The following is a 17,433-nucleotide window of genomic DNA, read 5'->3' on the forward strand; positions in this document are numbered from 1 at the left end:
ACCTGTCACTGAACACATCTCTTTGTTTACAGTCACAGAGTTGAGTTTGGGAAAGATCAGAGCCGATCGCTGGGTTCCGGCGGTCAATCACTGGCTGGGATCCAGTGATTGGCATGTGCTGTTAGGAATCACAGCACAGCTTGGCGGTCATGCGCACCCCCTACCCAGAAATGCAGAATCACATATATATATGTGATTCTGTGCAGCCTGGCCCTCACTGTGGCAGTAAATGTACAGTGCGCAGTCAGGTTAAAGTACAAGCAGAAGCACTGAGTGTTTTTCCTGGAGAAAAGTTTAGCCACATAATTTGTCTTGAGTTTGAGCGTTCCATTAAACTCGTGTTAGCTGGTATATGAAGAGACAGCTGATTTACCAAAGAAAGCCAAACCTTCTAATCTCTCTCTATACCCTGTATGGGTTTGGGAATACTTTATTTAGACAGATTACTGGTACACTTGAAGAAGTGCGATTATATAAAGTAGACTTTGATGCTAGAAATGTACAGCTAGTGTCTTTTTAATGTCATTATGATGCAAGGTCTTTGTTTCACGTTTGTGTCTCCTACCTACTATAGAACAGCGGAAATGTTTCTTAAACGTTCACTGGAAATGAGGGAGCGGGTTTTAGGTCCAGAGCATCCAGACTGTGCCCAGTCTCTCAACAATCTGGCTGCTTTATATAATGAGAAGAAGCAATATGACAAGGCGGAGGAGTTGTATGAGAGAGCATTAGACATACGGAAGAGAGCTCTGTCTCCAGACCACCCATCATTGGCTTATACCGTGAAACATTTAGCTGTGCTTTACAAAAGAAAAGTAAGTAAACCTTGTATCTGTTCCACAAGACTAAAGCCCCGGGATATAGAGAATATAATAGGCTTTGTGATTCAACTGCAGCAAACAGAGTTGTTAAAAAATAAGAGGAATTGGCAGTAATAGTGTGCAATCCTTAACAGCCGCTTATCGCCCTGGAAAGTCACAGTGAAAGAGGATTTTGAATTTTTGTAGTTTTGGATAGATGGGGAAGAGTTAGCACCTGTGTCAAGTTTTAATTTCTATCGGAGATTTCCCTTTATCTTCTATGACTAGTATAACTAAATTAGAAAATTGCGAAGGTTTGCCCTTGGGACTTTAAAGCAGAGTTCCACCCTGGGAATACTTTTTTTAATAAAAATACCCCCGGGACAGTCAGGGCTAGTACATTCCACAATGGCTAGCCTCTGATCTGTCCCGGGTTGCACTTACCTTTTAGAAGAAATACTTACCTTGAAAAAGTATTGTCCAGTGCTGCCATCTCAGGTGTGGGCAGCTTGAAGCCAGCGCGATCCTCTTTTGTGTCCTCTTCCGTCTTCTTCGGTCCCACGATGCACTGCACCGGCCCCGCCGTCACTTCCGAGGCTGCAGCGTCATCCCTGCACAGCTTCTGGGCATGCCCAGAAGCTGTTTAGCAAGGTATGACGGCGCCTGCTGACGTTGGGGGCCGGTGTAGGCGCATTGATTCCTGGGAGCGATGACGTTCAGCTCCCAGGAATCCTTGCAAGCCAGGAAGTGACGACTCGCCGTGGCCGCCGAGGGGAGGAAGTAAGGTGAGTATATTTTCTTCTAAACCAGGTAAGTAAAAAAAATAAAAAAATTGCGATTATCCATTTGTTTTTCAGGTGACCCCGGGCATGAAGATGGAGGGAAGTTTAATTTTAGGGTGGAAGTCCGCTTTAAATGAGGTGCGGTACGCCCAATGATGAAATATAAAATGCAAGTTTATTGGAACATACAATGTCGGCAAGCAAACACAGAAAAGTATCTTCTTGTCAAACAGATTTGTGATGTTATACATAGTATATTATATATTTATAGTCCAGTTCAGTATTCCGTAGAACAATCCATGGTAGGTATGAAAATGCATCCTGGTAGTCCGACGCGTTTCGTGAACAACCGTTCACTTCCTCTGGGGTTGATGCGATACATAATTTAAATCTGTTTAAAAAGAAATCGCATGCTCATGTTGCATTGGCTGCTGCTGGGAATGTCTATCCCGGGAGCTGTGAGCCTGGGATCCATGAGGGCCTGGCAGGACAAACAGGGCCATACGCAAGCACAAACCAACATAGTGTAGCGTCCACGGTGATGGCATAGTGAATCAATGCTCTGGCAAGGGGTTGTAGGTATCATCACTGACCATTGTGGAGCCAATGAATTGTAAAAACGAAATTGTAAAAACTCCCCCAATAATAATTTACAGATTGATAGGATATTATATACAGGATATATATATATATATATATATATATATATATATATATATATATATATATATATATATATATATATATATATATATATATATATATATAGTGTGAAGACAGCCATAGTTTTATGTTAAAGGGACGTTTTCCTCCAGTTTAGCCATAAATACACTTAAACTGTAAGTATTCTTTTTACCTAAAGAAGAAATAAGTGTGTGCATGAGTGCGATCTCAATGACTTTAATGTAGACTGTTGGAGGAAATGCCAGGATGCTGAAATACCATCCACATGTACGTAGAATGGTAGAATACAGAGATATGAAGACTGTATTACTATCAACATGGATGTTACTATACAAAGACGTAGGAGCCAGTTTGGCCATGATGGTGCTGTCTGAAAGAAAATCAGGAACAGCAGTAGTAGTGTCCTGAATATAGCTTCTGAGATATACCGTAGTCTACTCAGCTATGCTAGTGATACTATATCAGATTAGTGTTAGGTTGCCCTTAGATTCCATTTTTTTTTAGTTTGGGCATCATGTAAGGTTGAGGTTGTTTGTTTTCAATCCAATGATGTGAAATGCTTTTGGAGAGAGTCCACTTAACAGCTGCCTGTGTTCCTTTGTGCATTGTTTGGCACGTTTAAAGCATTTTGTGTTGAAATCAGTTTTCTCTTGAATACAACAGTACCAATAACAACCGCTGCACCTTTTCGGCTACATTCACAACTGAGCGCGATTTTTACCGCAATTTTTACCGCGATTTACAGGCATTTTTACAGGCGTTTTTTGTGCAGGCGTTTTTAGATTGAATAGAGACCAATGGAAAATGCCTGTAATCTGCCCAAAAAGAAGCTCATGTACTTTTTTGAGCGTTGGGCGTTTTGCTCACAACGTCAAAACGCTCAGATGTGAACAGGGGCCATTGAAATTAATAGGATTTGTCTTGTTGGGCGTTTTGAGAGCTGATCCTAGAGCAGAAAAACTCCCCAAAAATGCCCCAAAACGCCTACGTCTCAACCAATAACCAACAAAAAAACAGTAAAGAAAACCCAACCATACAATCCCATATACACAATCCTATACCCGCAGTTTATCCATAGGAAGGCGAAAAACCCAGCAAAGCATGATCCAATTTGCTACAGCAGGGAAAAAAATTCCTTCCTGATCCCCCGAGAGGCAATCGGATATTCCCTGGATCAACTTTACCTATAAATATTAGTACCCATTTTTATTATGTACAACTAGGAAAGAATCCAGGCCTTTTTTTAATCTACTGAGCTGACCAGAACCACCTCTGAAGGGAGTCTATTCCACATTTTCACAGCTCTTACTGTGAAGAAACCTTTCCGTATTTGGAGACTAAATCTCTTTTCCTCGAGACGTAAAGAGTGCCCCCTTGTCCCCTGTCATGGCCTTAAATTGAATTACAAGTAGAAATGTGAAGCCGCACTCAGATGATTGAAATCAAATGAAGTGTCTTTATTCTTCAAAAGTATCCAGGACAAACAGACAGTGTGAGGAACAGAATGTGTCCAAGGTAGACGCGTTTCACGGCTCGAATGGCCGCTTACTCATTACCACCGTGGTAATGAGTAAGCGGCCATTCGAGCCGTGAAACGCGTCTACCTTGGACACATTCTGTTCCTCACACTGTCTGTTTGTCCTGGATACTTTCGAAGAATAAAGACACTTCATTTGATTTCAATCATCTGAGTGCGGCTTCACATTTCTACTTGTATCTTCCTGGACGGCGGATCCAGCCAGCACCTGTTTGGACACACACCTGAGCGGCATTCCCTATTCCCTTCCCCCATACTTAAATTGAATTACTCAACACCAAGTTCCCTATATGGACCCCTTATGTATTTATACATGTTGATCATATCCCCCCTTAATCTCCTCTTCTCAAGAGAGAATACATTTAGTTCCTTTAATCTATCCTCATAGCTGAGCTCCTCCATGCCTCTTATCAGTTTGGTTGCCCTTCTCTGCACTTTCTCCAGTTCCCCGTGACCTTTTTTGAGAACTGGTGCCCAAAACTGAACTGCATATTCCAGATGAGGTCTTACTAATGATTTGTACAGAGGCAAAATGATATCTCTCTCTCTGGAGTCCATGCCTCTGTTAATACAAGAAAGGACTTTGCTTGCTTTGGAAACTGCAGCTTGGCATTGCATGCTATTATTAAGCTTATGATCTACCAGAACACGTTTCTATTATTTTTGAAAGCCTAAATCGTACAATTAGGAAAAGCTGTAAAATTCTCCCACTACATGGTTCCTATTATTGTTCTGCCATCTAGTGGTAGATTTTATAATGACAGCTTTCATTAGTTCTATGTATACAGTAAACCCTCCTTATATCACGGTTCAGTTTCACGGTCCCGGTATTTTGCGTTTTTTTTTCTGTAAGACCTATTAATATTGTTTTATTAATTAAATCATTGTTAATTAAATGTCTTTGTGTTTTCCATTGCTCTTGTTCTGTCTCTCAGTATCTTTTATGTGTTTAAATGTGTTTCTATTGTTTTAAAAATGTGTTTAAAGACCTTAAAATGCTTTTAAAAGTACAGTGAAAGTTCTAAAAACATGCCTAGGGTGTATATTAATAGGGTATTTCTATTTCGCAGATTTTCACTTATTGCGGGTGGGTCTGGAAAATAACCCCAGCGATGGAGAGGGGTTTACTGTATTTCACACTGAGGCTTTATCATGTTTCATTGTGTCCCAGGTCTTACTCCATAGAATGTATAGGAAAGAGGGGTTTGGGACTTATGAGACGCACGGTTGGGACTGCCGTGCGCCTCCATCCCTGATTCAATAAACAAAAAAGAGAGGGTTGGGACTTTGAATGAGAGATGTGGCAAGGCTTGCAGAAAAACAAATCACATTTATTGATGAATACATACAGGTAAAAAAACATACAAAAACAATAAATATACATGGACGGAGTATTGCAAAAAAGGCTAGTGAATGTTCTCAGATCTAATAATCATAAAAACCAACATAGCAATTTCCAGGAGTAAAAAGGTATATGTAATTGCAACAACAATGGATACAATTGATCAATGTTAAAGCGGTAGTAAACTAATGACAAAAAAACCCTGCAAGACAAAGGCATAATGAGCTAGTATGCATCGCATACTAGCTCATTATGAATTACTTACCTTAGAACGAAGCCCCGACACGGACCCCCGGACACCGCTGTGGGAGCGGACATGATCCCACTGCGTCTCTTCCGGGTTCCGCGGCTCCGGCGATGTGAGTGGCCGGAGCCGCGATGACGTCACTCCCGCGCATACGCACGAAAGTAATTTTCCGGCAATTCTCGGCAAGGAACTCTGAAGGTCTGCCGGACCTTCAGAGCGCATGCGCCGCACTCGTCAGCGGCTGCATGCAGTGCAAATATCTCCTAAACCGTGCAGGTTTAGGAGATATTAATTGTACCTACAGGTAAGCCTTATCATAGGCATACCTGTAGTTAAAAGTCACAAAAAGCGGTATACTACCGCTTTAATGGAGTAATTTGATATAGTCACAACATCAATGGACTCGACGGGTATCGTGGACCGAATATGCCACTTCATCAGGAGTAGATGTCTGATCTTTAAAAAATGTATATAAGAAAATGTAAAATGATGGTGAATGAAGACTGGGGGAAGAAACAAGAGGCAATGGCCTCAACTGTCTAACACTTACATTGCAATAGAGTAGATACTGGCACTGGGAATGAGGCATGGCCTCAGGTGTCTCCCATGGGAGCTGAGGGCACATAGTACAGGCAAACAAAGCCGGACACGTCTCACACCTGGTGAATGTAGGTTGGGAGGAATGAACCAAAAGTGAACCAAAAGTGGTTTGATCGATGGATTGACTTCAGTACAACCAGCCTGCCCATAGATGGATCGATCTATGGCTGACTTTACAGCTGCGTGTGTGTGCTGTATAAACTGTATGCAGCCCCAGCCACATACCGCGAAAGCTTTGTTTTCTATGAATGAATACAAAGCTTCCTCTGATTAGGTGAGGTGGACTGATGACGTCACAAACTCTGCTTCAGCCAATCAGGGGAAGCTTTGTATTCAGTCATAGAATATAAAGCATCCTCTGAATGGCTGAGCAGCTCTCAGCCCGATGTGAGTTTGTTCTGGGAGCGGGATGAGAAGTTCTCATTCCGATGGCGGAATACAGCGCTGTATACAGTATGTAGCTGAGGCTATATACAGTTTATAGAGCGCACACAGCCACTGCAACTGTTAGAGAAGTAAATGGTTTGTTTGGACCAGCTTGGTCCAAATTAACTATTTAAAGGTAAATGAAACCTGGAGATCTATGCAGGGCAAAGCAACGGGGTCACCTAAAGCAGAACAGTGGACCGAAAGCCCACAAATACTTTGTCTGGTAATCCCCCTTGAGTTCCAATTACAAAGCTGCCTGACTGTCCTTAGCCCTAAATACTTACCTACTTACCCTTGTTCTGGGGTCTAGTTTGCCACAGCCTCACTGAGCCTTGTGTCTTAAAGCCGCAATCAATCTCTGCTGGGAGTGGGGATTCGGTCATTTCTTTCATGGATTCAGTCATTTTGCCATACCCGACAGACAGTGGAAGTGAAGCAGCAACTCTTGAGACTGGAGAACCACACTCACGTTATAAAAAATCCTTTTACTTTTCATAATTTCCAGCTTTCAAGATGAACTCCAGGGAAAGAGGTTAATACACAGCTGAGATACACATGTAAATTGTCTAATCTGTGAAAGTATGTATCATTTTGGCCAGACACTTTTGTAATTCATACACTTCTGCCAGACAGCACATCCAGGTGGGAGAGATTTTCTCTACAAGGCCTCGTTCATACAGGGTGTACAATACCGTACATCTGTGCATGGGGATACATGGGGGCTCTGTGCATCCCCATGTAGGTAGCCCCATTGATGTCTATCGGGATATTGGGGCTCCGCGAACACAGCCACTGTGTCTCAATATAAAATCAGTGTGGGTCCTTGAACTTACTCTGACTGTATTCGGGGACCCTCATCTGCGTGGTTACATATTGCATCCCCATTGAGGACTACCTCAATGGGGATGCATAGGGTGACTACCTCAATGGGGATGCATAGGGTGACTACCTCAATGGGGATGCATAGGGTGACTTCCTCAATGGGGATGCATAGGGTGACTACCTCAACGGGGATGCATAGGGTGACTACCTCAATGGGGATGCATAGGGTGACTACCTCAATGGGGATGCATAGGGTGACTTCCTCAATGGGGATGCATAGGGTGACTTCCTCAATGGGGATGCATAGGGTGACTACCTCAACGGGGATGCATAGGGTGACTACCTCGATGGGGATGCATAGAACACCTGTACATCTACATGCATTTAAACACTGCCCTGCAGGGACATACAGTATGGTATACTCTATGTGAATAAAACCTAAGAGGTAAAGAATAGAGGGGTGACACCTCCCCACCTGCTGGACAATGAAGGATTATAAACACACTTCTAAGTCATTATTTCCGCTCCTTCTTTCAGTATGTTCCCTGTTAGTTCATTTGCATAAAGAAAAACCTAATTAGCCCTCGGTCTTACCCTTCCCTGTCTCAGTCTGAGTGCTGCTGTACAAGGGTTGACAGGAGGCAGGTACTAAGAAAGATTTAGGTACCTATGCTAGCTGTTTAAAAAAAACAAACCTTTTTTTTTTTTTTTACAAAGTGGGAGTAAACTTACTTGTATGATTTTTACCTATAGGTAAGCCTATAATAAGGCAGTTTCTATAGGTACAGTAAATATCTTCTAAATGTGAACCCTTTAGGAGATATTTACTTTAGATGCAGCCGGTGATGGAGGAAGGAAGGAACTGAAGGAATGGCATGCCCGTGCCGTAAACAGGGACTCCTGCGCGCATGCACGGGAGTGACATCATCGCTGGCTCGGCCATTCATATTGCTGAAGCCCGCAAACCCAGAAGGAAGACTGGGTAAAGTTGGAAGCGCCTCCAGCAGAGACAGCGCGCCGCTGGAGGGCTTCGTTTTCAGGTAAGCCTGTCATAATGTGCTAGTATGCAATGCATAAAAGCACAATATGACTTTAACTGCTCGGTCTTTTTTATTTTATTTTTTTGCGATTTACTACCTCTTTAAGGAATATACAACTGCATTAAATGTTATTTATTATATCTTCCTAAAGTTCAGTTTCAGAATAATTTATTCAAAATCGGGTAGCCTAAATTATGCCAGCTGGTAAAATTGGAAACAATCTTTATTGGCTTAGATGTCTTCGGGTTGTATATGGCAATTGTAGATGACAAACATAAATACCGCCAGCTCAGATGATTCCCCCTACTATCCTCACTTGTTTAAATGCTTTCTGAATGTTTCCTAGGGAAAGCTTGATAAAGCTGTGCCTCTGTATGAACTCACTGTAGAAATCCGACAGAAGTCATTCGGTCCCAAACACCCAAGCGTCGCTACTGCCTTGGTGAATCTTGCAGTATTGTACTGTCAGATGGTAAGAATGATCTAGTGATTGGATGCCACATTTTCATGTATACAGTTTATTGATTTAATTTGTAAGTACCGTAATTCATTTGGTAACTTCAGAATATTCAGGGGATATTCTTTTTATGTTCTCAATAAGAAGTTATGTTTGAATAAATCCAATTACCAGATAGTGGTTTGAATTTATATTTTTTGTTTACTAGTTTTTAGCCTTTTTTTTATTCACATACAGACTTTATGTTACAGATAGTTAACAGGCAGTGTTTACCCATGACACTGATTTTGCAGAGCCTTTTTATTTTCTCTGGGCCCTCATATTATTAACATGAACAGATCTGACATTTTTAAACCTTTTCTGTGATCAGATTCACTAAGATGTATTGTTTGTTTGGGAATTTTTTTTTTATTATAGATGGTCACATTCTATAACTGAATAAGTATCTAGATGAGCCCCTTCCCTTCACCAATGCCTTAAAGATCAGATGTATTTAGATAGCTCAGTTGTTAGGGGAAGGGGATACTTTAGAGCAAGGGTCTTCAAACTATGGCCCTCCAGTTGTTCAGGAACTACAATTCCCATTATGTCTAGTCATGTCTGTGAATGTCAGAGTTTTACAATGCCTCATGGGATGTGTAGTTCTGCAACAGCTGGAGGGCCGTAGTTTGAGGATCCCTGCTTTAGATATTTGTTCATTTTTATTAGTACCTGTGACAGCACCTTCCACCAACAGATCTTAAAGTGGCACTACTGTATAGGCAAAACTTGTTTTTTTCATTTTAGATAGAGAGAGGGTGGGTTAGAACCCCTGTCAGATTTTTATTTTTTTTTGCTATGTCCCATTGCGGAGATTTACCTTTACCTCCTGTCCCATAGCCAAAACAGGAAGTGAGAGGAAATCCTGGTAAATAAGGGAATTCCTTGTGGACCCCCAGGTCACCTGAAATAGAGTGTCTCCATTGGAAGATTTCCCCTCTATTACTTTTCTGGGGACAACCCAAAATTTGGGATTTTCTTTACTTTCACTTTTAATGATAATGGTAAACAGGACATATAGGGAGGTTGTATCTCCTTAACGGGGGCACAGACAGCAATAAAAACTGACAGGTGTTCTAATCCTTCTGCACTATATCTAAATTTTATTTTTTAAAGTTTTGCCTTTACTTATACTATAGAGCAGTGATGGTGAACCTTGGCACCCCAGATGTTTTGTAACTACGTTTTCCATGATGCGCATGCACTCTGCAGTGTAGTTGAGCATCATGGGAAATGTGGTACCAAAACATCTGGGGTGCCAAGGTTTCACAGATTTAGAGGATAAGTTCACCTTTGGGAACTTTTTACATGTTCCACCTAATTTTAGGGTGGAACTTGTAACATGTCCCCAGTGCTGTAGCCACCTTCATCTTCTGCAGCTGCTTCTCTTTAGAAGTATTCAACCCTTGAAGAGTATCTCACCAAACTAATTTTTTTTGTAGCAGAAGATGCCTAAAATTTGATTTGTATCTTAGTGTAAACTCCTGTGAGAATTGTTGAACCAATCACACAAGCAGCAAATTACATTTCTGGGGGTGTTCTGTACACCAATGGTATACAGAACTCCTCCAGGCTGCCATGTTTCATTGAATTTTACAGAAAATTACAGCTGCTGCTGCAGATTGAAGTGAAAAGGTAATTTCTAATAATAAATTACAATATGGCTTGTGTAGCACATAATGGAAAACCAGTGTTTAATGATTCCAGACTCGATTGCTTTTCCCAGTTACGGAGTTCTTATCTGAATGTCTGTGTGGCTTCCCTCCCCTAGAAAAAACAAGTGGAAGCTTTACCTCTGTATGACCGAGCCATGAAGATTTATGAAGACAGCTTGGGACGAATGCACCCCAGGGTTGGAGAAACACTAAAGAACTTGGCTGTACTAAGGTAACCTTCAACGCAGAGCTCTGGGCTGTGATTGTATGGTGCCGATCAGCAGGCCCCTTCCATGAAGCGTTGGCCGGGACTTGCTGCCAGGCTCCCACTGTGTACAACCACAAAGGGTGGCGGCCGGGGGGCGTGCCCTAAACCTGGAAGTAGGCAGCAACGTACGGGTACGTAGCTTTACCTACACCATCCACAGTACATTTCGGGCAGGAAGTGGTTAAGTGCTAAATAAGCGCAAAAAGAGGCATTTACTAATGACTCGAGCAGACAGAATTTGGAGCAGCTTGTAATAGCAACCAATCGGCCTCCAGCTTTCATTTTAACACTTAACCAATTCAAGACTGTTTCACCTTGTTCCCGCCCAGGTCTGTTTTCAGCACTGCCATACTCTAAAAGACAATTAGTCATGCAACACTGTACCCAAATTACATTTTTATCATTTGGCGCTTTTTTTTGGTGGTATTTATTCATGACTGGGGTTTTTATTTTTTGCTATATAAAGAAAAAAGACCAACATTAAAAAAAAATAAAAAATAAAAATGTTTTCACAATACAAAATAGAAAACATATCAAATGTTTAAACTGAGAAAATGTACCATTTTAAGAAAAACATAAGATAATTGAAAATAATGGAAGCAACATGTCTTTTGCAAGCGCAGTTAAGGCCCGTACACACGTACCGATCGTCGGCATACAAACGTCGGCGGACGAAAGATCTGCCGATTGTATGCGTGTTAGTATGGTGCCTCCGACAGCTGTCTGCGCACAATCCGCGGACAAAAGTCTTTCTTGCAAACATGAAAATTTTTGTCTGCGGACACCAGAACGGACGATTGTTCGCCTGTCAGTACAGAATTCGGCCGACAGACCGCAGATTTGCAAGACTGGGCATGCTCAGAAAATTAAAAACACAGGGAAAGTTAACCATTACATGACATCACTTCTGCAGTCAGCTGAAGTCTGCAGACAAAATTCTTGTGCTGTCCTTGTGCTGTCTTTGCACTTTTCAACAGACACCGACATCCCGGGGAGAAAAGACGAACATTTGTATGCCGACGATCGGTACGTGTGTACGGGGCTTAACACTCAATTTCCCCAGAGCTTAGTGAATGTGGTGAAGCTCTGCAGATTTCCATCATCCCATGTGCAAAAATGTTGTTTTTTGTATGATCCTTGCACCTGATTGGGTATTCTTTAGTATAAGTAACACTTCACTACATTCATTAAGCTCTGGGGAAAATGAGCGCAACTGCAAGTATATAGTCTTCTTTTCCTTTAGTGAATCAATCCCATAGCATGTTTTTTCTGTATTAAACAGCTGCCTATCAGCAATGTATAAAGGTAAGGTTTAGTTGTTATAACTGGACAAGCTGAATTTAGACGTTGTCATGCACAGCTGCTCCAGATTCTGTCTGCTCTAATTTTAGTAAATTCTCCCCAAAATATCTTCTTATAAAAACGTATACTTCAACATAAATTATTGATGCTTTTAAAGAGGAACTAAGTTCTGCCTTCTGTCTGGCTTTTTGTCACCACTTCCAAAGGATTAGTTATCAGTATTGCCTGTGGTCTCCCTGCAGCCGATCTTTTACATTTGTGTGGAGGCGGCAATCGTGTTAGAGGTAGGGCTGTCCGAACAGCACAGCATTGATATCCCTAAATCTTCTTGGACTAGCTGTCAAAGGCAGCAGTGCCTTAGATCTCACACTGCAGATATCTTTCTGAAGCTGTAGGCACAGGAGTTCCTAGGCACACTCACATACCAGGAGGAAGCACTTTGCTATTTTTCAGAAGAAATTCATGACAGAAAGGTACATTCTCAGGGTATTACTTAGGTGCAATTAACATTTTTAGATGGTCCAGAACACAGAGAATCTTCACACGCACCAATGATGCACCTTCCATTAAAGTCAATCGGAAACGCACCCAGGGTTTGTTTTTAGGTTTATTTTTGGGGTCGCCTGGTAAAAATATGATTGTTAGGGAGTGGGCACCTGCCGGCGTCCTTAACCACTTCAATACAGGGCACTTTCACCCCCTTCCTGCCCAGGCCAATTTTCAGCTTTTAGCGCTGTTGCATTTTGAATGACAATTGCGCGGTCATGCAACACTGTACCTAAACCAAATTTATGTCATTTTCCCCCCACAAATAGAGCTTTCTTTTGGAGGTATTTGATCACCACAAGGTTTTTTCTTTTTTGCTAAACAAATTAAAAAAAGACCGAAAAGTTTGGAAAAAAAAAAAATTTTTTGTTTATGTTATACAATTTTGTAAATAAATAAGTTTTTTCCTACACTGATGACCACTGATGAGACTGCACTGATGGGTGGCACTGATATGACGCATTGATGGGCACTGATAGGCAGCACTGATCGGCACTGACGGGCGGCACTGGTGGGCAATAATGGGCACTGGTGGGCGGCACTGATAGATGGCAATGATGGGCACTGGCGGGCAGCACTGATGGGGAGGCCATCCCTGGTGGCCATAGTGGGCATCCCTGGGGTCATGGGTGGGCATCCCTGGGGGTTCTAGTGGCACCCCCCCCCCCCCGAGGGTCTGCACTAGTAATCAATGATCTGATTACCAGTGCCGACCCCCCCCCCTGTCAGAGGAGCCGCTGATCGGCGCTGTTTTACTCGTGCCTGTCAGGTACTGAGGAAAGCCGATCAACGGCTCTTCCTGTTTACTATGTGACCAGCCGTGATTGGACATGACACCTCGCATCACCGATCGCCGCGCAGAGCGCATTATCCTTCTGCCGTCATATGACGTCCAGTCAGGATAATGCAACAACATTCCTGCCATCATTCTGCTATAGGGCGGGCAGGATGTGGTTAACAACCAGCAAATAGGTAAATGTTTAGTAGACTGCACATGCCAGCTTCCTTAAAAATCAGTGAGAATGTAAACAATGCCCCCAGCACAGGGGGCACCCTTGGGGATCACCAGTAACTCGGTCCTGCCTTCATTTTGCACAGAGCAGCCCTTATTCTCCTCTTTTCAGGTCCCACGCTGACACTCTTGGCCCCTCCCCCCTGCTGAGTGTTCTGGGGGAGCACTTGTGTGTGCTTGCTCCCGAGCCTCCTCTGTGTGTCCATAAGACATACAAGAGCGTGGCTCAGCCCTGCCCCCTCCTCACCGGCTGCGATTGACAGCAGTGGGAGCCAATGGTTGTGGCTTAGCCAGTGAGGAGGGAGAGACCCGGGAGAGCAGCTACTTTCATGCACATTGCTGAATTGGGCTCGGGAAAGTATCAGGGGTGGGGGGGCTGTGGTGGGAGCTGCACACTGAAGGTTTTTAGAATGAATAGCTGGTTGTTAAGGAACCGGCGTTCTTAACCAATTATTCATGGCTTTATGCGCTGCATGCATTACATTTAAAACGCGCTATGCGTTTTATAGGCGCTGCAGTATGAAAGCAGCCTTAAACTTAATTCCAATTACCAGTAAGGAAAGAAACTCACTTGTAACAATTCTAATATGGTCCATCTTGTTTTTCCAGGTATGAAGAAGGTGACTTTGAAAGAGCAGCAGAGTTGTACAAAAGAGCAATGGAAATTAAAGAAGCAGAGACATCTGTGTTAGGAGCTAAAGCTTCCTCTGGGCACTCCTCTAGTGGGGGAGACACACATAGTCTCAGGAACACTTTACCAGTCAATATCTTTACTGAATGACAACATAAAAAAAATTTGGAGTCGATGTGCAAATCTACCAAAGAAATTTGCAGAAGACACAACAATGCAAAATGCCCATATTTAAAAACCTACTCTAGCCTGCTCTAGCAGAACAGGATTTTATTTACAATGGGAAATGCTGACATCACCAAACTTAACCAATTGACAGTTTGAATATTACTATTTGCATAGGAAATGAACATCTATAATATCCTGGAAAATATTGTGTTTGTTGTTTTCTGCCCACATCCTCCACTGCCATCCACCTGTTTTGCACCAAAGCTTATGTAAAGCAAATGAAAGAAAATGCTATTTGCACTCACAGGTACAGAACTTTTTTTTTCTGGATCTTACAAAATAAGTAAGAAGTGGCCACCAACAAGCCCTAGTTTTAAATTCTCCTACATACACCTGTTAGGTCCTATTCACACAGTCAAATCAGCCATGATGCCCAGCAGCACTAATGTCACCGGCTGAAGTCCCAACCATGTCCTGGAGTTTGCATGTTCTCCCTGTGCCTGAATGGGTTTCCTTCCACACTCCAAAGACACACTGCTAGGTTAATTGGCTCCTGTCTAAATTGGCCTTAGTATGTGTATGTATGAATGTGAGTTAGAGATCTTCGATTGTAAGCTCCTTGAGGGTTAGGGACTAATGTGAACGTACAATATATGTAAAGCGATGTATAAGTACCTGCAGTAAATAAATGCGACAAGCAGGTTGTGAAAAACTGTGCCCAGGTGTGTGCGGTCAGCTGCAAAGACTGTACAAAGCAATGAAAAGTTGACAGTGACCGCAGACGGTTTTCAGATAGCTAATCACATAGGGGACAATTACCTGCATTTAGAGACAGATGATCACCCATGCACACAAATTGACTTGGGTCCAGGAACGAGCATCTGTTCCTAACTGCAGGTAATCGCTGGCTGTGAGATTACATTTAAACGCCAGTGGACAGCTGCGGTTGCTGTCAGTCATTGCTTTGTACAGGCTCCCCAGTCGTGGTTAACCACACACACCTAGTCTTCAGGGTGCAGTTTTTTTCACAACATCCTTGCTGTTCCACAGCCAGTTAGGCGTGTTATTGCTGCTTTCTGGACAAAAAACAGTAGCCACTTACTCCATGTGCTTTTCCCTCTTCTAAGTGAACTCCATGTTGTGCAGAGTCAGATTGTCAAATAGTCCTGGTCCTCCCTCTCGCTTTGAGCCTTTAGGAGTATGTGGGTTGGTGAAAGCTAATCTGGACAGATATCAGGTACTTTATACTTGCATTGGACACCTAGCAGTATTTTTTTTATATTGTACATTTATGGTTATATTTAAAGTACAACTAAAAGCAAAGCCTTTTTTTTTTAGTTTTGGATAGAGTGGAGATGGATTAGACCCCCCCTGACAATTTTTATTGGTGTCTGTGCCCCCATGAGGGAGGTTCACCCTCTCTATTTGTCCTGTTTTACTTTCACTTTCAATGATAATGGTAAAGAAAATTCCAAATTTTGGGCTGTCCCCAGAAATCTAATATCTTCCAATGGGGACACTGATTCTGGTGACCTGGGGGTCCCCAAGGGATTCTCTTAATTTGCAGGGATTTCCTCTCACTTCCTGTTTTGGCTATGGGACAGGGAGTGAAGCGACATCTCCCCAACGGAACATAGATTGCAAAAAAATAAACTGACAGGGGTTATGACCCTCCCTTACTCTATCCAAAATGGGGGAAAAAAAATTTGCTTATAGTTCTACAATAATATTAACCTCTTATACCATATTTACTTATAGATGAACTCTCAGAACAATGCACATCCGTCCTTCAACAGGCTTGTACTCTGCACTAACCATGCCTTAACTTTTTTATACTCACAAACCACACCCCCAAATCAGGTAAAGCATGACAGTCCTAGTAAATCCAGGACGACTAGCCCGTATGGTATAGTGTTTTCAAAAAAGGTGTCGCTTAAAGGTACAATTTTTATATACATTTTTTTACTTTTATGGCTTACAGTATTTTAGGACAGTACACGTTGTATAAACTGAAATTCATGTTACTATATGATTTTATTTATGTTATGGGCACCCCATTCAGATCAAAAGATTGGGATTTTTTTGTGACTTATGAGAAAGTGCTTGAAGCCAAATGTGAAACATTCCATATACTTGAAACTGCACTGTTTTTCTGTAATATTAGTATTCATCAGCATAGCTACTATCACTAGTGAGAATTTTTTATATGTCACTTTATGCAGTGTATATGACAGCATATTTATTTTTGTAATATGTTCTATGTTATTAAAATTTTAAAACCGTATTCACCGGTGTTTTGTGGTATACAGTTTTATTTTTCTCTCTCTCACTCTATATGTGTATATATAAATTTGTTTCCTGCTGAACAGCCTACATACTTGTGTAACAAACGCTCCTTATCTCCTGCAGAAGTAAATGGGAGCACATTAAATGCACATAAAGAGGAAATCTTCAGAAACCTTTTTTTTAGTTTCGGATGGAGTGGAAAAGAGTTAGCACCTCTGTCAGTTTTTACTGCAGTCTGTTTGTCCCATTAGGGTAATTTTTCCTCACTTTCTGTTCTGCCAACAATCTGTCATGGGTTAAGGAGTGTGGCAACATCTTTAAGAGGAACACAGCAATAAATATGTAGTTTTAGTAGAACACAGGAAGGCTAAATAAAACACATTTTAAAAGGTTCTGTGCTGGAAAATTTCTACTCAGAAAGAGGTGTTGGACAGCAATAAAGGACAGACAGAGGGTATGCCGTTCCTCATTCTATCCAAAATAAAGAGTGAAGGGACAGCCCCTTTATCCACACATCAGTTGCTATTAAAACATTTATTGGGGTACAGAGTACAAACAGTGAAGTACACCCTGCCTGCAGGTGTACAGTAAACCCCCCTCCATTGCGGGGGTTACGTTCCGGACCCACCCGCGAAAAGTGAAAATCCGCAAAATAGAAAAACCCCATTAAAATACACTGTAGGCATGTTTTTTTTACTGTCACTGTACTTTTAAAAGCATTTTAAAGGTCTTTAAACACACTTTTAAAACAATAGAAACTAATTTAAACACATAAAAGATACTGAA

General features: G+C 42.0%; 1 protein-coding gene across 1 annotated transcript in view; it reads left to right on the forward strand.

Annotated features, from left to right (window-relative positions):
• The window catches only part of NPHP3 (nephrocystin 3), a 95,198-nt gene extending 80,762 nt beyond the window's left edge, over nt 1-14,436 (forward strand). Inside the window, exons 24-27 of the mRNA XM_082259829.1 lie at nt 575-815; nt 8,630-8,755; nt 10,551-10,666; nt 14,172-14,436. Of these exons, the coding sequence (XP_082115955.1) occupies nt 575-815; nt 8,630-8,755; nt 10,551-10,666; nt 14,172-14,343 (655 nt within the window). The 3' untranslated portion in view covers nt 14,344-14,436. The remainder of the gene's footprint in view (nt 1-574; nt 816-8,629; nt 8,756-10,550; nt 10,667-14,171) is intronic.
• The last annotated feature ends 2,997 nt before the right edge of the window (nt 14,437-17,433 follow it).

The sequence above is a fragment of the Pelophylax lessonae genome (genome assembly GCF_965119305.1).
Source record: "Pelophylax lessonae genome assembly, chromosome: 5".
In the NCBI taxonomy this organism is placed as follows: domain Eukaryota; kingdom Metazoa; phylum Chordata; class Amphibia; order Anura; family Ranidae; genus Pelophylax; species Pelophylax lessonae.